This window comes from Camelina sativa, chromosome 11 (assembly GCF_000633955.1).
Source record: "Camelina sativa cultivar DH55 chromosome 11, Cs, whole genome shotgun sequence".
Lineage (NCBI taxonomy): Eukaryota > Viridiplantae > Streptophyta > Magnoliopsida > Brassicales > Brassicaceae > Camelina > Camelina sativa.
The window spans coordinates 41,960,626-41,983,693 of NC_025695.1; the positions used below are offsets into that span (position 1 = coordinate 41,960,626).

Below are 23,068 nucleotides of genomic sequence, written 5' to 3' on the forward strand. Positions count from 1 at the left end.
AGTTGATGAGCTTAAAGAGAGTCACAAATTTCTCTAGACAGATATAGAGTTACCAGCCCCTATAATGTATCCAATCTGAGGTTTTAGAAGATCTCGCCCCATACAGGGGTTGCACCAGCCGTGGGTGGCCGAATTGGGAACAGTACAATCCAAGAAAGAGCTGGACCGACAATATTTGCCTAAGAGAGCTTTGGCTAACAGGCAGGTAGGGGATGTGAGGATGCACCTACTCTTTTAAGACTTTGTCATCTTTTTACATGAAATCCAGCATATTTTCTTCTTTTCTAGTTTTAGTATCCCACCAAAATCTTGTCAACGCTGACTGTATCCTTTTGCACAGATTGTTTGGGATCTTAAAGTATGTCATCGTATATGTAGGCATGGCTGCAAGTACCAACTTTAACATGGTGAGTTTACCTACGGAAGAGAGAAATCTTGATGACCAGATGAGGGCTTTTTGTTTGATTCAGTCTACTATCAAGCTGAAAAGATCTTTCTGTTTACTTCCAAACAGCTCAGGTAGCCCTAGATATTTCCCTTGTCCTCCTTCCTTTTCAATCCCTAGAATTCTTTTAGTTTTTTATTTGGTATCTTCGGAGGTTTTAGCAGAGAAGATAATAGCTGATTTTGATTGATTTATTTGTTAGTTTGATGCTATTTCATATAATTGCAGGATGTTTCTCTATTTGTGACAACTTCTGGGATCATATCAACAGAGGAACAACGTATCATCCGCAAAGAACAGATGATTAACTCGAGGGTTTCCATTTGTGACTCGGATACCAATTAGACTACCTTGCTGCTGAGCTTTAGAGCAAAGTCCACAAAGTAATTCACTGCATATAATGAAGATGTAGGGTGAAAGCGGGTCGCCTTGTCTGATGCCCCGTCCTAGGGTGACTGAGCCTTTAGCTTGTCGAGTAAGGAGGTACGAATACAATATTGTAATTATGCATTGTGTGATCCACTGGATCTATTGATGGTGAAAACCCATTCTTTCAAAATCCGCTTTGATGAAATCCCACTCCAGCCTGTTATCGGGCTTACTCATACTAGTTTTAACAGCCATAAAATATATTTTTTTTGCACTAGAGGTCTTGAGGTAGTGGAGAGTTTCATGGGTTATCAGGACGTTATCTGAGATAGCACATTGCGGGACAAAGACTGATTGGTTCTCCAAGATACATGTATTTAGGACTGGTTGTAATCGTTTAGCTAGAAGTTTGGAGATTATCTTGTAATACATGAACATAAGGTAATAGGTATGTAGTCTGATACCTTCAATGGATTTGTGATTTTTGAGATGAGTCTCACATGAGTATGGTTTATTTTTCGTGGCAAGACTCCATGGTTGTAAAAGTTTTGGACTTTAGTGACTATTTACTCTCCCACTGTTTTCCAGTTCGACTGAAAAAAGCTAGCAGAGAAACCATCTGGACCTGGGGTTTTATCAGCGTGTACAGAGAAACACAGATTCTTCACTACAATATCTAATGGCATCTGGATAAGCTTGTCATTCTTTTCCTGGAATTTACAAGGATTGAGGCCAGCTACGATAATTGAAGCTTTTTCATCCGATTGAGACGTAAAAATGTGCTGGTACTAGTCTGAGTTTACAAAAATGATCTCCTTCTCTTCAAAAAATGGATGTCCCTCCTTTGATTCAATTATAGAAATGTTATTGACTGCATTTCTTCCTTTTGTAGAGGCATGGAAAAAACTGGTGTTCTTATCTCCGAGAGTTAACCAGAGATTGTTGCTTCATTGTTTCCAAAAAGCTTCTTCTTTTTGGTAGGCTAAGAGAAGGACAGTGTTTAAGCGGTCAATGAGTTCTTGGGGTGCACTGTTATCCACCATTTATTCCTCTAATTGGTCTCTGAGGGTAAGAATCTCTTTTTGACAATTGAGATGTAGCTTTTTACTCCAGGTGATAATGGCATCTATGCAGTATGAAATTCTCTGATCTACACTAGAGTCATCATGTAAGTTCCATGCCTCAAGGACAAGTTTATGAACCTCCGGGATATCCTTTTGCCGTCTATCATAACAAAAGATTCCTTTTTTCTTCTTCTTTTTAGGATCAAAGGAAATAACCAACGGTTGGTGGTCTGAGTCTTCAAATCGCAAATATTCACTACGTCTAGACGGGTAAGTAAGGATCCACTCACTATTTGCCATCGCTCTCAGTATGTTTGAGGTCATACAAATCACAAGGGGACATAAAAGATTTCAAATCCAAAAAAAAAAACTCTCTGGCCTTGGTGAGCCTCCTACTTTTTCAGAGATGTGGATAATGTCATTGAAATCACCGGTGATAATCCACGGCGAAGCGTTTGAGGAGGTAAGATCTTGTATGGAGTTCCACATTTCCACTCGTTTAGTTCTGTCTGATTCACCATACAGGAAGGTAACATAGAAATATCTTTCTTTTGCTTTGATTTTGGCATCGATGAAGTGTATGTCAGATATAATGATTTCTACTTCCACACTCTATTTCTAGAAAAAAGCAAGCTAAGGCCCCCTAAATCCAGACAGAGTGGAGGAACCAGATGATGCGAGGGGTAATCCAGCCAGAGAAGAGATTGGAGAAAATTTTCAGAGCTGTTTTTCGTCTCTATGAGGAACAAAAGGTCAGCATAAATAGATTTTCTTATTTCCCTTATTCGCTGGACTGTCATGAGGTTCTCCAGCCCACAACAGTTCCAGTTCACCATTTTTAAGGAAGAAGGACGAACAGATTCTAAAAATCCGCCTTCTTATTCCTAGTTGCAGGAATAAGAGAGATTCATGGGGGGGCATGAAGAAGCAGGTTGGTGAGCAGAGTTACCAGGGTTGAATTCTTTGCGAAGAAATTTGAGTTGGACATCTTGAGGTTTGAGAGATATTTGGTGAAGGGGACTTTGTTGTTTTCTTCTGGTTTTCTTTGGATTATAGTTTGCTTATATTTTTGGATTCTGATATTTTCCTTCGTGAGCCTTGAGCAAAGTTTTGTTTTTGTGATTTATCCCCTGCCAGTTTTTGTGGAATCTTATTGTTTTGTTTGTGCGTAGGAAAAATGAAAAATGTTGGGTTATTAACTAAATGCATAATTTTCGTTTAGTGAAAGAGAAGATGGTAATTTTCATATTTTTCTTCATAAGGAGAAGTAGATTTTGGGTTATTCTCATGGATTTAATTAGTTCGGTTTGAATAAACCAGTATTGGGCTAAATAATTCAGTTCATATGACTTATCTGACTGGCAAGATGAAGCTTAAAATTTGGTAACTGGTTTTATTTATTTTGGTTCAAAATACTAATCCTATTGATTAATTAAAAGAACACACCCTAATTCATATTTTTATTTCTTCTTTCTTGGACGAAAAAAAACAAAAAAAAAAAACTTAGTTTGATTGGGGAACATAACTAAATACATTTATAAAAAACCTTAATTATCACTTCAGACAGAGGAAAACCAAAAGTCTAATTTGGTTGAATTCAGATTCGTTTTTAATAAATTTAAACAAACCAAATTTTCAAGGTTCTGAATCAAAATTTTACCGAATTTTATTGTTGAAGCCATTTTTTTAACAATAGACCCTTTGATTTGCTTTTCTAATAAATAGAAGAAGATAATAATATACCAATTTAATTAATTAATTTATTTATGATTTGAAGACTATTATAATATACCCTTTTCCTTTGCTCTTTCAACAAAATTTCTTTATATAATATTTGCTTTGTTTGTTTTTACATCAAAACATAGATTTTACTACCATTGTAGCTAATAATAATGGATCCTTTCTTTTCTATTTTCATTAATTGGGATTACTACTGTTTAATTTACATTATTAAACCATAACTATAGTAAGAAAAAAGTTTGCTCCTTTTACTCTTAACCATAATATTGTGGGCAAAATAATATTTATAATAGAAATATCATATATTTTCATATAAATTGCTCAAAGTGCTCCCTTTACATCAAAATAAACCATATCTTGAAATTATTTTTCTTTTAGAATGACTTCTTCCAAATTATCAGTTGCAATCTCTCTCGTCATTATGTTGGCCATTTCCTATGATCTTTTTTGTGGTGTGTTTCTTTATAGTGTAATCTGAGATATATATATATTTGATGTATCTATTCGTAAATTTTTCCTAATAATATTTTTTCCTTTTCTTATGATTGTAGATATGAAAATAAATGCTAAAACTCAGACGTGCTTTGACCATTGTAACGGGATTATCAAGAGTACGGAGAATAAGAACTGCAACAAACAGTGTTTGGAGATGGCTTTCACGGGTGGCACTTGGCTAGTTGTACTGAACAACATGAATTTCCTCACAAACTTTTTATTAATCGTTCTTGTTTTCTAACTATTATGTATAAACATTATTCTTTTAGTGGGAGGATAATATAATACACAATTTCATTAATTGTCATTATTGTTTTTTATTTAACAATTAGAGGAGGACCAAAACTAGGTGGGAGGTTCTTTTTCAATTTTTTTTGTTTGCAACTTAGAAAAAAAAATATATGCATAAATAAAAACATGTTTTATTTATTGATTAATTTTCTTTGCTAGCAAGTTTGATAAGTAATTCATGTGGTTTCACTATAATATTATTAGTATACACTTTTTCATACTAATTAATTGGTAATGCATCTTTATGAAAAAAATATGGTAACGTACAATATGGTAATTTATCTGTACTGTATTATGGTTATATTTTTTAACTACATGTTTTCTTAGTAATCTTTGGCATATATAGCTATTCTCTTACAGAAGTTAATGGTCAATTGGTCATACTATGTATGGTAGAGATATAAAAATGAATTTATGGTTATGTATATAAGTATTGACCAACCATTTGGTGTAATTATAAATACACATACTACATGCCTGCAAATTGATAAGCAAGAAAAAAACATAATCATAACACATAAAACTATTCAAAACTGTGTAAGAAATTGAATTGTATGAAGATGGTTTCCTCGAAAATGTTGGTTGTATTCACTCTCACTATTCTCATTGCGGTCTCCTCCGATCTAGTATCCGGTATTTCAAATATCTAATTTAACAAATTCAGCATGATTTACTAAAATACCTTTTTTAATTACTAACAAGAAGAAGAAAAAAAGTCAAAATTGTGGTGTTTATATTAAGAGTGGTTTTCCTTGTTTGTGTGTCTTATATAATGAATTGGGCTTATCTAATGGATAATTTTCCATCAGGGGAGCCTTCGAGCCAACTCTGCTTCAATCCTTGCACTCCTACACTTGGCAACAACGAGTGCAACACGATTTGTGTGAATAAGAAATACAAAGAGGGTTCTTGTGTTGGTTTTGGAAGTCCCCCTACTTTCAATTATTGTTGTTGTAGTAACTAAATAATTATTAATCAGCGTTTGAACGGTATTAATATTGTGATTCTATTAAGTTTGGGGATGTTATAACAAGATAAAGTAATATATATATATATATTATATTTATATATAAATTAATTAAACATTTTATTATACATATTTAATAAAATGATATTTTCAAGATAAAATATTAAAAGTTTTGTCTTCCTTGCATATTTTTCTAAGAAAATTGTCTACATTACATCTCATTCATCTCTTGTGTGATGAAGAAATAAATACAAAAGGGGGTTCTTGTGTTTCCTATGGAATTCTATTTTTTTCCAATATTGTTGTTGTAGAAACGAATTAATTATTTAGTGAACATATTAACTCTCGCTCAAATAATATAGAACTTTTCCTCTCATACAATATTTAAGTAAATGTGTATTATTTATTAATTTTATTTTTCTTTCATATCATTTCATTATTCTATTGTATATTTTGGCCGCAAGGTTCAATGAATGGTTAGGCGTATGTATTGTTTTGAATAATCCAAGAGAGACTAGAATGGACCACATATTTTTATTATATACTATGATATGTATATATCTGTACATGTACATAAGTATAAATGTGTAATTCAGTCAATAACATATTTTCAAAGTAGCATCTAGCTCCTAATTAATTAGTTTATGTTATATGTATATGACGTTCAACACCAACCTAACTAGTAACTATCAATAATATTGGTTTATATCTATTTTTCACAACTAAACAAAAAAAGAGAGTTAGGAAATTTGCAGTAGCCTATCAACATGGGGTGCTTAACTGCTTGTAGCATATTTCCACCGTTATGAAATTAAATAAATTTTGTTACGTCATTTCATCTTGCTACAATGGTGGACCTCGTAAAAGCTTTTGTAACTGATAAATATTGAAGTTAATTAATATAAAAGGATAATCATTATTACCTAAGATAAGAATGAATATTGTAGTATACAAAAGATAATAGCGATCTGGTTGACTAATTTAATGCAAGATCGTATTAGCATTAAGCCATTAACATATAACACAAAAAAGTGTGCATGAATAAATTAGACAAAAAAAAAATAGATAAAGCAAAGATTGACTATATATCTCATCTCACTGTATGAAAGTTTTATAAATTGGGTTTGGTGTCTTGAACAACCATGACTATATATATGTATCTACTAGTTAGTGTATGGATCTCATATACCTTTTCTTCTAGTGGATAACTATTTAAATCTACCTTTTAGGTGTCGTATTATTCAATGTTTTTTGCTTATTTCAAACTAAACATAAGGGAATAAATACAAGTCGACGATTGCTTTGTTCTTTTATGTTGAAATTGAAAAGTAAACTTCTATGAGTCTATATGACCAATTAAATTTAGTCACTATTATGTCGTACTCCACCAAATGTGTTCTTAATCATCAAAATTCAAGATAGTACAAGTATAGGGAAGTGCGTACAAGTAGAATGAAGACCTTTTTGAACTAATGAAAAGTTTTTCGATTTTAAAACAACAATTTAAGTAGACACAAGAAAGCCAAGATAAAGGATACAGTACTTAGCTTTTAAAATACTAAGTATGTATGTAATCCACTTACGCACTTGTCAACCATTTTATGACCTTTTGAGACGAAACAAATGGAAAGGTCTTCGACGTACGTAGAGAAACAAAAATTAGTATAAGAAAATGCACAACAAAGCAAAGATAGATGACACAATAAGCTCCAAAATAATATAACATGTAACAAATTTCTATATTTAGGGGTTACGTTTTATTTCTTATTGATTGATAGATTCCATATAAACTTATAAATAAATTATGACTGATTTTGAATTAACAAGTTTTATTCATACACATTTTAAATTTAATGCGAATATATAAGATCTAATAACAAATGATATTTCTTTGGATTTAATAAAATCTATGGGTTATGCGATGAATAATTGGAGCCGATATTATTGACGTCGTTTTTCTCACGGATTGTTCATATCTGGTAAAGATGGTGTCTTTCTCTTCCGAGTGATCAGCTTTCTCGATAATCTACGCAAACAATATGCAAGCTATGGAGGAGTTCAATTATTTTCTCTTTCTCTAGTTCTTTGAAGTGCAAATGTTCAAGTGGATTCTTTGGCACCAAAAGTTTGTGCTGAACCGTTTAGTGTTACCTTTACAACTAACATCTTTTCCAATTGGCTTTTTTTGAGCTGATCTAGTAATGCCGTTGACAAAAAAAAATTATGAACCAACGAAATCCTTATGAATTTTTGAGAGTAGACAAGTAGAAACTTGTAGAAAAGAGAACTAGTAGAATGCACAAACAAAAACAAAAAGAACTAGTACACTGGCTAGCTACTATAAGTACGTGAAACACTTCACACACTTATCAACCACCTTAATTCTTAAGACCATTTGTGTAAACAAATTGAAAGTTCTTCGTATTCAGAAAGTCGAAGGAAAAAAAGCATTAACATCACAATAATAATAGACTAAGCTCTTAAAAAGTACAAAATTATATGTAACACAATTACAAACCCCACAAAAAGAAAAATAAACCAAATAAGATCAAGAAATAAAACACTATGATAGATTCAAAGCATTATTATTATGATCATGATGCTGATGAAACATCAACATGTCGCTACCGTAACTCTCTCTATCGTCTTCGCTTCCACCATTGACATGAAAAGTCGAAGACGAATTCAATGGTGTCGAGCTGCTCGACGAAGTTCCCAGAAGCATTGATGAACTAAAATTCCACCCGTCCTTAAAAGTCTCACCGTCGTTAATTTGGTCGGATACAAATGCGGCCGCTGAGTGGTTTCCGAGTTGAGGGACTTGGTTACTAGATGGATCACCTGAACCGGTATAACTGAGATAGTCTCCCAAGTACTCTCCATTGTTTTGCCATTGAACTGGTGGTGTTGAGTTGAGCAAACCGGTGAAAGTGGTTTGATCAGTGTTTAGGTCGTTTTGAAGCTGTTGGTTTGGTTGGTGATGTTGGTATGATTCGTTCTGAACGTTGTTGAGAGAGGAAGTGAGGTGATTCAAGATATTCGGATTGATATTTGAAGTAGTGAGGTCAAATGGATTATTCATCGGTGGTGACATAGATTTGAACAGTGATGAGGTGAGAAATGAAGAGAGCTGGTGAATATTGATTCGGGGACAATGAGTCACCGGATCAATCCCCATTCGTAAGAGTTTCTTTTTTATATGTGTGTTCCAATAGTTTTTGATTTCGTTATCTGTTCTTCCCGGTAAGTGAATAGCAATGGCAGACCATCTATAGAAGAGAAAGAAACTGAGTTAGATTTTAAGTTGATATTAAAAAGAGAAGTATAAATCGTTTTGACTTGCTAAGATATTTGCTGCGTAAAGAGTTGAAGATTGAAAGCTTAGCTTTAGACATTTGACCTTGATATAGTGCTTATGATCTTGTCTTTTAGTACAATTTAAATAAGTATGTGCAAGTAATATTATAACAAAATTGTAAAGACATGGAAGTCCAAATGAAGTAGGTGTAGTAGTGGAAAACTAGGTCATGTCACTTAATTTAATCATACATATTAACAATTATACACTAAAATGATGAAAAATAGGAAAATTGAATTAAGATATAGACTAACTTGTTTCCAAGAAGACGATGAAGTTGAATGATGGTTTCTTCCTCTTGAAGAGAGAACTCTCCTCTCTTGATATCGGGTCTTAGATAATTCGTCCATCGTAATCTACAACTCTTCCCGCATCTTCTTAACCCTTTTCAAGATTAACATGCATATAGGATAAGAACCATGATTTTTTTTACGTTTTAATTGTAATAAAACACGAATGTTGACATTTAGATGATATAACAGGCTAATCATTGTTCTTAATCTTTAAACGTAAACGTAAATACAAATCGCAAAATTTTGCTATATTTTGCTAGTTGGGGAAGAAATTTACCGGCGTTCTTGGGAAGGGTTCGCCATTTTCCGGGACCGTGCATTTGAATATAGCCGACAAGCTTCTCGTCTTCCTCTGGAGTCCATGGCCCTTTCTTCACTTCACTTTCCTCCGAGCTTGAAGATTTCCCCATGTTTTTTCCAAATGTTATGTGTGAGCTCAAAAGAGAGAAAGAGAGAATGAGGCTAATAGCTTTTTCAACTTGATTACAAAGAAATTATGGTTTTTTCATGAACATGTATATACAAAAATATATAATATATATGGAATATGCAAAGTCAAGTCAAGATGATTTGGTACCGTCCTTCCATCATCTATCTAAATACGTGTCTTTTCTTGATGAAATACGTAGAAAATAAAAATAAAAGGAACAGCTTATTATGTTGACAAAACAAAAGCTGGTAAAAATTGCTTTCTATTTTTAAAGTCCTTAGAAACAAACAAAGAGCATGAGACTACTAAACCCATCTCTATTAACCCTAAACTAATTAATTTCGATGGAGAGAGAACACGTGGCATAATCTGGGTGGTGTATGAAGACGTATATGTCATATAGATTTGTGAGGAAGGTTCCATTTGTTTTGGTCCCTTTGTCTCAAATCATCAAACAGTTTTCAAGATAGCTAAGTTTGTTTTCAAGATAGCTATGTTGCGTGTATGTTGTTTAGTGTTTTACCCATTAGTCATCACTATACAATTAATTTAATACTTGTATGTAAATAGTAGCAACTGATATACATGCATACATAAATAGACAGACGAAACATATAGAATATAATTGACCAAGACGTGGTTACTGTTTATATTCAATGAATATGTTTATTTGTAAAATTTTGAAAATAGAAAAGGATTTGCCCAAAAAAAATCGAGTAAGGAAGTGTGTAAAGAATGACTCTGATAGAGTAAAAAAAAACATAAGTTATAAAAATGCAAATGGATCCAAGTGTTATAAAATTTCAGAAGCAAGCTATATTATTGTGCTGCTTGAATTTAGAAATCCGATCAAAGTGGTTGAAACTCTCAGTTTGAGTTGGGCATCACACCAGAGTTTATATATAACAACAACAATAAGTCAATAACTGATCATAACCGTAGACATGTATTTTGTTTTTACTAAGTTAGGTAAATTAACGACAAAGCGTTGTAGCAGTGAAACATACGTAAAGAACAAGGCATGTCAATGGTCAAAATACATGTGTAATTGATCAAACAATAAAATATAATTTACATGTGTCTGTAAGTGAGTGAGTGCAAAATACCGCCTGGTGTTACTGAATTGCAAGAGACTTTGGTTTCAATCCGAAATGGATGATTTGACAAGTCGATTAAGGAACTTGATTTGATATTGTAAAACTTATTACTATTTCAGATCTTTTGGAATCTATATTGATCTGTTAATGTATATTCATAAGCTTTATAATCAATAGATTCTATTTATCAGTGTAAATTTTTTTTTCCGATGTATAATTCTATTTGTAACAATAAAAAAAAAGTAAGATATCAAAAACAAAATAATAATGATAATTACCAAGACGACAAAAAAAAATCCGGACAATCTGGTCAAATATTATTTAAAGGAAATGCTGTAAATTATTATTGGTAGATTATGTTATTGCCTGGTTCTATCTACAATAATCCCAACAACCCAATATTAAAATTTAATTAGCACAATAATTTGTCTTCTTAGGAACATTAAATATAATCGCTGTCATAGAAAATTTTGACGAACACAATTGGGACGTCGTTTCAAATTTATTAGTTTTCCTTTATAATTTGCAACTATCAATTATGCAAGTCTTTTCATAACATAAACTATCAATTATGTAAGTCTTCCGCATGTCAATTCGTTAACCAGCTACCACTTTCATTTTCGTTTTTATAAGTTTAAAGTTTCTTCTTCTTCTTCTTTCGTATGAATTTCTATTGTTGTTCACAATTTTCAAACTTCGTTACATCATTTGCTTGCTCATCCTTCTTTCTCGATTTTCTTAATAATATATGTTCAAAACGACATTTAAGTTTGTTCTAGAATATGCTCTAACATTACAACTGATATATGATCCGATCGGACGAACCGTACTGATTGAAAAAATAAAGAACTACTCAATTAGTTAATGTTATATATAACAGTCCCTCTCATTTTGCTATACTTTAAGTAGCTAAAAGTTGCATATCTACTTCGAGTGTATATTTTATGTAATATTATTATGCATTTTATTTTTTTATTTTTAGTTTTCGCATGTATGCCGACCATAAAGATAAATACATGAAATATTTATATACAGTATATATATATATATATATATGAAAAATATAAAGACATGAATTGAAATTAATGATCGAAAAAACCTTGCTTATTATCTTTCCAATTTATTTTATATTAAAAACTAATAAACACACACACACACACAAACTGACGTAACCTTTAATACAATAAAAATAGAAAAAAGAGAGGAAAAAGACTTAGAAATTTGGCAAAACAAAAAAAAAGGAAACCAGACCTAACGTTAGATTTCATGGTGGAAAATATATCCACGACGCATTGAACACGTACAAATGTGGTAGCAAGTAAAACCAATTATATGATTCTCTCTTGGATTTTTCTCATATTCAGATATCATATTCTTTTAGATTATATTTAACTAAAGTTAGGATTTGTTAAAAATTATGATTAAGGAGTAGCCTTTAAGAACTCTGCTGAATTGGTAAGTTTGATTTTCACTGCACTTTTGTTTCATTAACATTTTTATTTCTGTTAACCTCATAAATTTGAAAATTTGAGCTAAAAAACAAAGGCTAGACAGACTATAGCACCTTCCAAGTCGAACCAGTCATCTTCATTATATATACGGTTTGACACATCTGGTTGTAAGACGTCGTCCCACGGACTTAAAGAAAAAACTACAATGAAAACATATATAAATTATTTAATTTGCACTAGAGACTATAAAGAGACACCGTATCCATATTGAAACAGTTATTTATATGATTTTAATTTGCATCTAGTTGCGAGACATTTGTAGTAGTCGTCGGCTACTCGATCGTCGCATGGACTTTAAGAAATAACAATATAATGATACGATTTATGAGGCTGTATATAAATTATGTATGATTTTCCTTGTGTAAAAATTATGTATAATATTTTTCGATTAGTTAGATAAAAACTATTTGTATAGTCGGATAGACTTTTAATCGGGGTATCTCAAGTTAATGGTTCATGTAACTAACATTAAGTTAGTAATTTTTTTTTCCCCTAACTTTTTCTTGTAATCAAATGTTTTAGACACAGAAGAAAAAGGTCCGTTGACATGTTTCTTTCTATGCATTAGTTCAGTTTGCTGCGTGGATAATGTTGTACGAGTAGGACACGTTCCAGTAACTTTCACTATTGTGTTTCAATTATTATCGTCCCTACAAAACTTAATGAATTAACACAAGTCAAAGAAAAAAATATATATTGTCAACATGCAGCGGATTAACACCCCACAAACCACAAAGATAATGTCGTGGTTATATTTTATATTTTTGCATCAGAATTATTGTTTTTCCGTTGACAACATCGAAGTCGGAAACATCGGCCAAGAAAAAAACGATGTTAGTCAACTATCACCTAAAAACTAATCAATTAGTACAATACTATCCTAAAAGTTGAGTGGGAAAGCATAACTTAGAAGGAAAGAAAACTGAATGATTTTAAACAAAGCAAAATGCCTACAAACGAGAGTGACAAATTTCCAATAATAAACCAAATATGAACGAACACACAAAAAGAGTAAATTTCATTTTCTCAAATAAATTTCAGAATTTTTGTTTCTTTTGTCAAATCTCATCAGGCAATTGAAATCTCTGCGTACCGAAAATTTGAAGAGATGTGTTCTGTAGAAAAACAGCGACTCCACATTTAGCGCTGTTGAATCCATCCCATACCGTGAAATGAGCCGTCCCTGACACAATCTTCTTCGGCGTCAAATCTTTGACGTTGCATAACTTTTCTAGCTTTCTCACAACGTAGTCATTGGACAAGACTCTTCCTGAGTTCTCTCCTCGAGGACAATCGTTTACTAAACCATTCTCGTATAGCGCCACCATTATATCCATCCCGTGCGAGTCCACTTTCATCCTCAAAGGTCCTGTGAGAGTTACTTGAAGGGTTTCTGAGGTTGGTCTTTGGAATGTGGCCTAATAAAAAAAACAAGATAACAGTTTCACTGATCTTGATATCACAATGTAACCATGAAGATGTTGATAAACCATAGCCAAATTCATGTTTATGTTACAACAACATTACTTATACAAATTAATGATGTAATGCTTTGAACCATTAACGTTCATGTTAGTCATTAAAATAACACATAGAGTAGTAACTAGTAAGAAATCAATCATATAGATTCCATGCATCAACATGACACAATGTAAGAAATTACTCACCCGAAACGCCGGAGAAGGAAACCTAGGAGCTTCAACAATAGACTTAAGCAACGTCTCTTCTTCGTTCCCAAGAAATTGAACACGACCTTGAACAACAAACTGTGGAGTAAACATCGTATCTTGATTCAACGCCTCGATATAAGCCTTTTGCCTCACCGTCCACTGACTCGATCCATGCGGATCTTTCCATCCAACATGATCCCAATAATCAACGTGAAAAACCAAAACCAACGCCGGAGAACCACTAGATACACCATCTCTTCGGATCTTTCCATCGAAATCACCACGACCAAGACGCGATACGAGCATCTCCGCCTCAGGGGAAGTTTTGCATCCTTGAGAAGAGAAAAGCTGAACAAGAACAGGTCCATCACCTACGGGAACATCCGCAGCTACAACAGCCGCGTTATGACCGGAAACGCCTTTCCCGGTGGTGGTGGTGGAAGTTGAAGATCCTCTGACGCCAAAACATGCGAAAAGACGAGGCGCCATTGGAGGGAGAAACAAATCAGAAGATATTCAGAAATGTTTCCCCAAGAAAAAAAAAAAGGGAAAATGTTCAGAGAAACATTGAAATATTGGAGGAAGAGACAAGTCTTAGGCTAATGGTGATGAGAGAAAGGCGGCAACAAGGTGTCTTTAGCCAATATTATTCTTCTCTTATTTGGCCTTTGGTGGCAAAAGCTGTAATTTGTTTGAAGTTTTGTTGTTGTTGCTTTGGGAGGAAGGAAGTGTTGGGTGACACGTCGTCATATGAGTCCATGACAGGTTACCAAATCTTTCAACGAACAGTCACCACATAGATAAGTCAAACCGGTTGGTTTAATTTCCGGTACAAAATTGAACCAACAATTTTGCAAACCCAATAGGATTTTCTTCACATATAGTTATCAGTTATTTAAGATTAATATGGGGACATTCAATCGGATTTAACCGATATATTAATACTCCCTCCAGTTAAAATTAGTTGTCGTTAAATTGTTTCACACAAACTAAGAAAATAGATTAATGTTTTATTATACAATACTAAAATTCCAAAATATTTAATATTTTATTTATCTAATCAAAAGACAAATAAGATTAAAAAAATAATTAAAAATGACATAAAAAACGAAAAAAAACGACTAAATTTGTGAACCAAAAATAATTAAAAAAGTCTTTCTAACAAACATGATATGGTCCCAAATATTGACCACTTGGCTAGCTACAACCTACATGCAAAGACTAATAAAGAAGCTCTAACATAGTCTATTTCGAATGGACCATGTTTGAGAGTTTGGTTCATCTCGTCTCTAAAAGATTTGAGGTTCTCCATTTGTAGGTGTAAGAGGTGTCAGTTCAAGTTCTCAATCTAAGTTAAATTATACTTTGCATTAGTTTCAAGTAGCCGATCTAAGTTTAACTACTTTCAACTTCAAGTATTGATGTCAGATTATCCATAAACTAGGTTCATTAATAGACAATTATTCTTTATGCATTTGTTTAAAATTCTCAAGAGTGAGAACTTTATCTTTTTATAACCTGAAATTCTTCAAGTTAAACAGTTGAGCGATCTATGCCCAAAGTTCAAAAATACAATTAAATTTTCAATGAAATGCTTCCAAAGAAACATGAAATTATTTGATCAAGACTAAAGCAAAGGATTCATCCACCACAAATCCAATGATTTCACGAAGTTAATAAAATTAAAAATGAAAATTTAATCGACATGAACATTATATATTCTATAATTATTATGTATTTTAAGATGAACATCCGACATAAGTTAAAATTACATTATTTATATGATTTTAAGTTTCTATGAAAGTCGCAAAAGAGACAATCATTCTGGCACACAAGGGTAATGCCGAACAACTTCACGTAAAGGCGCATGAAGCGGTGGCAATAGTTCGCAATGCAAAAGTTGATGTGTTAGAGCAAAAGAAGTTGATGGATACCATTAGAACCACGATTGACTGAGTTATGGGTAAGATTGATTAGGCGATTTCTATTTTTGTGTTTGTTTTTAACTATAGCCTTAAACCCCAAAAGAAAAAAATTCTACAATACGTATTCCCCTAATCTTCATAAGTTTGTATCTATTATCACAAAATATTTCAAAAGATAAAAAGAAAAAGAAAAGAACTATAATGATACTAATGGAGGGAAGAAAACTTTGTATGTAGTTTTCTCACAGTTAATTAATAAAAAGAAAAATTCTAAAACGTCTATATTACTCTTTTCTTTTTCACCTATGTGTACCAAACTGTTTAGCTAAAGCTACCATAATCTTTATTAATTTAATCATATGCTATTCTATGATTAATTATATATATATATATATAATTAATAAAAATTGATGACCACAGAAATAATGTAGTAATGAATTTTGGAGAAAAAAAAAATAGTAGAGATAATAAAAATAGTGATATAGTGTCAATCAATAATCATCGAAATCGTCGGGATTAGGTTTCGGAGAGGTTAAGATTGCTGTATAGAGCCTCAATTTGTCTTCTCCTAACGAAGCACATCTCGACAATGGTCTTCTCGGCCTTATGAATGACAGTGACGTCAACGTTAGCCTATGCTTGTACCTGTCACGTTAATACAAACTATTTACTTTCTATGTAATGCCATTATCACATAATTAAAAATGTCTTCAATTTGTATATAGATAAACAAAAGAAGCTCTTAAACTACCACTTTTCTATTTTGGTTGCTTATAATTTGAGAGATAAAATAGAACATAGTTATGCATTTTTTTAATATGCAAAATAAAAGAAATTTTTCATTTTTTTTTTTTGAAAATGATTTCAATGAGTTTGAATATACTAAAAAAATAAGACGTACCTCCGCCAAGCTAGCTGAACCGCAACCGCAGCCCAAGTCCGCCAACCAGGAGAATAATAGCGAGCACTGCGTTTAACTTTCTCATTGACAAAAGTGTAACGAAAATGCTGCGTCACGTACTTAACGTCCTCGGCGTCGAGCCCAAATGCTTCGGTGGTCTCGAGTGTTACAAGCGTTGAAGAAGACGACGGTAGCCTCTCCACGAAGGGCCGTCGGAGACACCACGAGAGAAGCTCGTCGCCACTAAAATTTCCCGGACCTAACATGCAACAGCTCTTGACGCCGTCTCTTAATAACTGACTGCTTTGAAGATGACCTCTCACTACGAATAACATTCTCTGCACTGCATCTCCTTCTTTCTGAATCTGCATTTAAAACAAGAACATTACTTTGTGCTAATCGTTGAAGGTTTCTTGGCTCCCACGTTACACAATGGTTAGAAACCCGTTACGATCTCTTTAAATGCAACAAAAGAAAAAAAAAATATATAAATTATGTCGCAAACAAATTTCAACGGAATTAGTTACAAAGTTGTCGCACAATCTTTCACAAACTAACCCAATCACAAAATATTGATCGATTTGTATGAATCAGTTTCATGCTACTATTGCGATAAAGAATCACATGTGGATGAATTAAATTCGAGACCAATAAAACGAAACCTTTTAGCAAATCAGAATAAATAAATTAATAAGTTTTGCAAATTTTTTTGAAGAGTTGTTTAAGTGTTTTCTGTGTTTTGTCTTTGCATATTATTATTCCGCTCTATAAGTCTATAATATGAATTTCTAAACTAGATAGCTTCGTGACATTGAAAAATATATTTCTAATGGTTTTGAAGATGACTTACTGTTTCTCCTTTGGTGAAAATAAGAGACTTGACACGGTCGCATATATTCTCAAGCACCAAATCATCCATATGCTGAAACAATGGAACCTAACAAAAATCCAACTACTGATTTGATCAATTATCATTAAATCGCTTCTTCTTCTTGAATAAATAATTGATTGTAATGAATCTAACCTGTCGGACCAAATCTAAACAGAGATGGTATTTGATGTCTCTCCTAAGACCTTCCGGAAGGTTCTGAACCATCTCACACTCGTCTACACCGCGCATAGCGGCCCATCTCTGCCGCTCATAGTTCCGGACTCGCTGCCTAAACCCTAACGGCAAATGTCTCTTCTTCATCCACCACTCTACGTTTCTCATTTTCAAGTGCATTGCTTGCTTCTTTGAAGTTGTTGCGTGCAGAAATACCTTCATTTTTAAATGTGAAACATATCAAAATTCCGTAGCGTAATTACCATTTTATTAACTAAATTATGAGAAAAAGATTTTAGCTATATATATGTATATATATATATATATGTATATGTACCTTGATATTACCGATCAACATGGTAACGAGAAGAAGACCACTTGTTAGAACTATTATATTGAAGACAACCTCCGACCACTCTGTTGTGCTCTCCAAATTTCCAAATGTGCTGATTAAGTATGTAATAAAAACAAATGAATTAAAGATAAAAATTTATTCGATTAAATTTGGTCAGACGTTTCTTCTGTGAAGAATTAACTAAAATTCACACCGTACTGGTTTTGAAAGTTGAACAATTAAACCAGTTAGGATATGAAATACCTTAAAGTCATGAGACCCCAAAAGATAGGAAAAAGGATTTTCTCCAACCGGCTTTCATTGCTCACAAGTTGAATGGTCCACTGATAAGCACCATATGTGTAGTTAGTGTTGATATCTAAGCAAACAGATCGGGCTTGATGGTTTTGTGCCCAAGCCAGTCTAGCTCTATCAAGGACCATCACGGTCGTGCCATAGTACACTGGTTCTTTACATGACAACATCCTTATGTCGCATCCTATCGTATCTTCACATTGTTCTTTAAGACATTTCGCTGATCTTTGAACTCCTAACAGGTACCAACATGCTCCTGCTGCCTATAGTTCATAAACATATATATGAGATAGTAGGGGATTATAATTGTAAATAGTAACCTGATGAGTCATCCAGGGATAAATAAAAGTTAAGCTAATGATTGCATATTTTAATATTACTCTAACTTAGACTTTCGTAATTTAATCATACGTAAAAACCAAAGCAAGTTGTGTTTAGTTTCATTAAATAATCTGATTGCGACTTGTGTGATCGAAAGAATCATACCTTCCTCCTAACAAATCTTTTCTCAATATGGCATTTTCTGATTTATTTTTTCTTTTAAAAGAAAACTCCCACAGCAATGGAAAAGGTCCATGTGACAAAAAATTTTAGGTACCTTAAATAATCTTACAACCAAAATCTTATAAAATATAATTATTTGGCACCTGAAAAATTCAACTCTTTCTCCATGGATTAGTAATTTTATTAAATTACCCACTCAAAAAAATAAAACATTCAAAACATATAACTAGTCGTAAAATAAGTTGTATATGTGTATAGCTCAATCATTGAAATCCTAATCCGCCGTGAAATGATAAATTTACATATACTAGATGATAAGATAACTTACATGAGCCGCGACGAAATAAGCAATCATGTTTAGTGCAATTCCCCACCAGACGGTGCCGAAGATGTAACCGGAGAGAGTAGCATTGCGGCGGAGATGGCGGATTGAATGATATATCTTCGGTAGATATTGAAAGAGGAATGTTACAAGCAAAACTGACACCACTAAAGTCACAGAGCCTCTCTTTAGAAGAGAAGGTATCACCACCCACAACACCACCTGCTCTCAATATTTTTATTTATAACTTTTAAATTAAATAATTGTAACAAGAAAACAAAAATGTACAATACGAATAGATAATTGAAAACGAATGAACTGTATTATTTTTGGTCCACACACGAACATGATTAGGTCAGACTAAGTGAGAGTTCTTTCAGACCATATAATTATTTAGATATAAGATTCTTTTTTCTAGATTAGTCAATTTTTAGTTCAGTACTAGATTTGATTACTATGATTGTGCCTTTAAACAATGCTAGTAACTGTATTGTTAACTCGCGAGAAATCTTCCTCCATATGTAGAAATATTTATTTATGTTTGTCACTATCTAAATGATCATATTCTAAAGTAAACTTGGAGCGACTAAATGTGTGCATTATTAAATAAGTGATATGATCGTCCAAAACAACCTAAATAAGGAAGTGCATATTAAAACTATATGATATGATCGTCCAAAACAACTTACATAGCATAGTTTTGAACGATTTCTAATGAGTTTATTTTTTTTGGTAAACTTTCAAAATTTCTCCATGGATTTTTTTCTGTAGTTTAGAAAGAAATAACAATTAAAATCAGTATTCTTTAAAATAAGACAGTTAAAATATTGACTAACCTGAGGTAATGGTAAGATGACGAAGAGATCGAAGAAGAACCCTCTCTTCTTAACGTAAGGTGGAACAACCCTCGTAGAGCCCCGTATCACACCTCCTTTGTTGTTATCGTCGTCGCTATATCCGCCGGGATAAGGCCACCGGCGAGCAATCTTGAACTGAATCCAAATATTCCACAAGTGCAAAAGATCGGTCATGGAGCGTAAGGCAGTGACGGTGAGAGCGAGCCAACCGTCGACGAGGAGACACATACACGCGTCGTTCACCGATATGGTGTAGAGAAAAAGCGGGTCTACGAATAGACCCGTCGCGCACACGAGGAGAAAGACTCTGTTCCATTCTTGAACCCATTTGGATCTCGGGTCAAGTATTCGACCCAACATCATCCATTTGTTGTTGTTATTGCTTGACCCGTTTCTTCTTCCTCCGCACGTGAGCCCTACACGTGGATCTTCTTCTTCTTCTTTCTCCTCCTCTTCAATCTCTTCCATCTCTTCTTCTTCTTCGTCCTCCTCCTCCTCAGTGTTATCTTCGTCTGAGTAGTATCCAACGCTGCTTGACGCGCGTGAGTCGCGTGAGAAACGTAGCGTCCGTGTGAGTTCTTGCTCTGTGGCCATTGAGAGTACTAGCTAAACGCATGCAACACAGAGAGAGAGGGAGAGGCAGATGATAAAATTAAATAGTTCTTTTTGTGAAGTTCTCTACAATGGAAAGAGTTTTTTCTTTTTTTTGGAGAATGAAGAGAAACGTTGTCTAATTGTCTAAGAAAAAGGATATTCTATAAGCTAGAGATGCTAATCCATTTACCATTATGCCCTTGTAATGAATATTTATTACATTACTAAGAGTAAATTCCTAGTTTAAAATGTTGTAGAAAAATTATTTTACTTTTGTACGTAGTCAACTAGTAGTAAGTAGTAACACACAAACATGTAAAAAGTTGTAACAATTCATATATCAAATTTTCATGAGGGACCAAAAGAGGTTATGAATGGAAAGAAAAGAATAAAATATAAATATCAGGGAGCAATGTAGTATTTTAAATGGTATAAAATCCAAAATTTAATTATTAACAAAAAAGGATCACTTCAACATGAAGCCAATATTTAGTAAGATATCTCACGACTATATTTTAGTTACAATCTATATAAAAAAAAAATAATGCTCAGTTCAGAGGTGGAGGGTGTTCCTGTAATTTGACAACAACGTAAGAGTACCATGAGTTCGGACTGTTTGGTCTCATTCGTAGATACGTTCGAAGCAAATCAACAAGAGAGAGTCGAAAAGGTTTTGTTCTTTTTCTTCATCGTCATAGATGTTTTTTATCTTAAGGATTATGTATTTTTTGTTTCTTATATTTTTAATAGCTTTTGTAGTATACTAGAGAAGCAAACAAACATCTAGATGGTGACTGTATATATCATTGTCGATTCAATAATATACGAGATCATTATTAATTGATCCTGTTAAATTAGTAAAACAAAGTTGAAATAAAATAACATAAAGCTGAAATTGTACTATAAGCTGATAAGAAATGACACAATAGTTAATAATTGAAGAACAAAGGTGTACGCATATAATATATAACGATACGTTAATTTTAGTAGAATAACGGGTTTACATTAAGAGTATAAATAACACTGTTAGACAAAAAAATGGAGCTTAAATAGAATTTTGTCGAGACAACATATATGCTAATATGCTATTATAGTAAAACAAGAAAGTGATAATTTAGTAATTTTAATTAGTAGACCTCATTAAGCCAAAGAAAAGTTTAAATTACATACAAGTATGCATATATAGCAGTGTTCAAGAAAGCGGTCTAGGCGGCCGCCAAGGCGCCGTCTAGGCGCTAGGCGTTCAGCAGACGCCTAGATAACCGCTTAACCCGCTTAAAATTACATACATTTTATTTTAATATTTATTTTTGATTTTTAAATTACATATAATTAAATTATTATGTTTTATATCTATATATGTAATTATAAATATTTATATGTTGTTAATATAACTTAAATAAATGTATTTTTCTTACCATTGTTTATAATTTATAAAAATTTTATTTTTTATAACATATATTTTAATATAATTATATATATATATATAATGTTTTATGTTGTAAACGCCTAAACCGCCTAAAAACCATCTAAACCCCGACTAAGCGTTCTAGGCGCTAGGCGTTGGATCACCGTCCAGATTCCGCCTAGCGCTTTCTTGAACACTGATATATAGTATACATGACGGTAAACAAAAAGTGATCATGATCCAAATACAATTAGAACTACTTAATATTCCCATGTAGTTATCGCTTGATTGTCTTCACTCTTCTACATGATGATTACACCTATTTGTTGATGTGAGTCGTCAAGTGACGATTAATCCACTAACTATTCATCAACGCCTCATAAGCCCTTCATGTGTCTATACAATTAGAAACATTTAATAGTTCATGGAGCTATCGTTTGATTATCTTCTAAACATTCAACGCCGGCCACTTTATTTTTGTATGCATGCTTGATTCGGGTTCATGAAAATTTGTAAATGAGGTTAGTGGATCTCCAATCCAAAAATTATCAGCGGTAGCAACACAAAAATTGTTATATTATTATATCTCTATATAAGTATTCTCGATAAAGGAGATATACCACATATAATCTTAAGCATGGAGATTATATTGTCAGCATATAAAACCGAGTTTATAAAATAGAAAAAGTGGAAGATAGAAGATATGTGTTTGGCATGAGTCACATGAAATGTTCATTTTTGTTGGGTTTTTGAGTAATAAAAGTATTTTGAACTTCCTTGTTCACTAAACTCCAACATAGTGATTTGTCATCTCTTTAGAATATGTACATAACTTACATATGGCAATTCTAACCATCACTCTCTAACGTCTCCCCACCTCAAAATTCGATCTTCCAACTCTTTATCTCTCTTTCATTATTGTTTATTACATTATTTTTAGACCGTTGTTCTCTATATACTCGCTGTACTCTTTGGGCATATCTTTGTTTCCTAAATTATTTTGTAAGTTTCTCTCTATTGTTTTTTCTGTTTTTTTATTTATTTATAATAATATGAAAAAAGCAACAAAAAAAAAGTCTTTATGGGCCGAGGCAGTTTTTGAAATATTGAGCGATTGTAAGATTGTTGGGGGG

At 32.9% G+C, this 23,068-nt stretch overlaps 4 protein-coding genes across 4 annotated transcripts; 1 reads left to right on the top strand and 3 right to left on the bottom strand.

Moving 5' to 3' along the window:
* On the top strand, positions 4,959-5,368 carry LOC109127435 (putative defensin-like protein 70). Its single transcript, XM_019232103.1, has 2 exons — positions 4,959-5,038; positions 5,200-5,368. The coding sequence occupies exons 1-2, from the start codon at positions 4,959-4,961 to the stop codon at positions 5,366-5,368; spliced, it is 249 nt and encodes an 82-aa protein (XP_019087648.1).
* LOC104725945 (myb-related protein 330-like) lies at positions 7,822-9,506 on the bottom strand. The gene is made up of 3 exons (XM_010444697.1): positions 9,300-9,506; positions 8,984-9,113; positions 7,822-8,640 (listed from the first exon to the last, which is right to left on the bottom strand). The coding sequence occupies exons 1-3, from the start codon at positions 9,430-9,432 to the stop codon at positions 7,935-7,937; spliced, it is 969 nt and encodes a 322-aa protein (XP_010442999.1). The 5' UTR covers positions 9,433-9,506; the 3' UTR covers positions 7,822-7,934.
* LOC104725946 lies at positions 12,974-14,387 on the bottom strand. The gene is made up of 2 exons (XM_010444698.1): positions 13,728-14,387; positions 12,974-13,478 (listed from the first exon to the last, which is right to left on the bottom strand). Exons 1-2 carry the CDS (start codon positions 14,217-14,219, stop codon positions 13,119-13,121), a joined length of 852 nt encoding a protein of 283 aa, XP_010443000.1. The 5' UTR covers positions 14,220-14,387; the 3' UTR covers positions 12,974-13,118.
* On the bottom strand, positions 16,021-20,656 carry LOC104725947 (cyclic nucleotide-gated ion channel 4). Its single transcript, XM_010444699.2, has 8 exons — positions 19,913-20,656; positions 19,083-19,298; positions 18,200-18,513; positions 17,939-18,047; positions 17,581-17,817; positions 17,407-17,493; positions 16,557-16,921; positions 16,021-16,300 (listed from the first exon to the last, which is right to left on the bottom strand). Exons 1-8 carry the CDS (start codon positions 20,525-20,527, stop codon positions 16,147-16,149), a joined length of 2,097 nt encoding a protein of 698 aa, XP_010443001.1. The 5' UTR covers positions 20,528-20,656; the 3' UTR covers positions 16,021-16,146.

Coding starts and splice junctions, on each gene's coding strand:
- LOC109127435 (XM_019232103.1), top strand. CDS start 4,959: ATGAAGATGGTTTCCTCGAAAATGTTGGTTGTATTCACTCTCACTATT. Junction 5,039..5,199: donor TCCTCCGATCTAGTATCCGG/TATTTCAAATAT, acceptor TTATCTAATGGA/TAATTTTCCATCAGGGGAGC.
- LOC104725945 (XM_010444697.1), bottom strand. CDS start 9,432: ATGGGGAAATCTTCAAGCTCGGAGGAAAGTGAAGTGAAGAAAGGGCCA. Junction 9,114..9,299: donor AACCCTTCCCAAGAACGCCG/GTAAATTTCTTC, acceptor AATCTTGAAAAG/GGTTAAGAAGATGCGGGAAG. Junction 8,641..8,983: donor CATCGTCTTCTTGGAAACAA/GTTAGTCTATAT, acceptor TCTCTTCTATAG/ATGGTCTGCCATTGCTATTC.
- LOC104725946 (XM_010444698.1), bottom strand. CDS start 14,219: ATGGCGCCTCGTCTTTTCGCATGTTTTGGCGTCAGAGGATCTTCAACT. Junction 13,479..13,727: donor TTCCTTCTCCGGCGTTTCGG/GTGAGTAATTTC, acceptor TTTTTTTATTAG/GCCACATTCCAAAGACCAAC.
- LOC104725947 (XM_010444699.2), bottom strand. CDS start 20,527: ATGGCCACAGAGCAAGAACTCACACGGACGCTACGTTTCTCACGCGAC. Junction 17,818..17,938: donor TGTTGATCGGTAATATCAAG/GTACATATACAT, acceptor TTAAAAATGAAG/GTATTTCTGCACGCAACAAC. Junction 16,922..17,406: donor TTTTCACCAAAGGAGAAACA/GTAAGTCATCTT, acceptor TTTTAAATGCAG/ATTCAGAAAGAAGGAGATGC.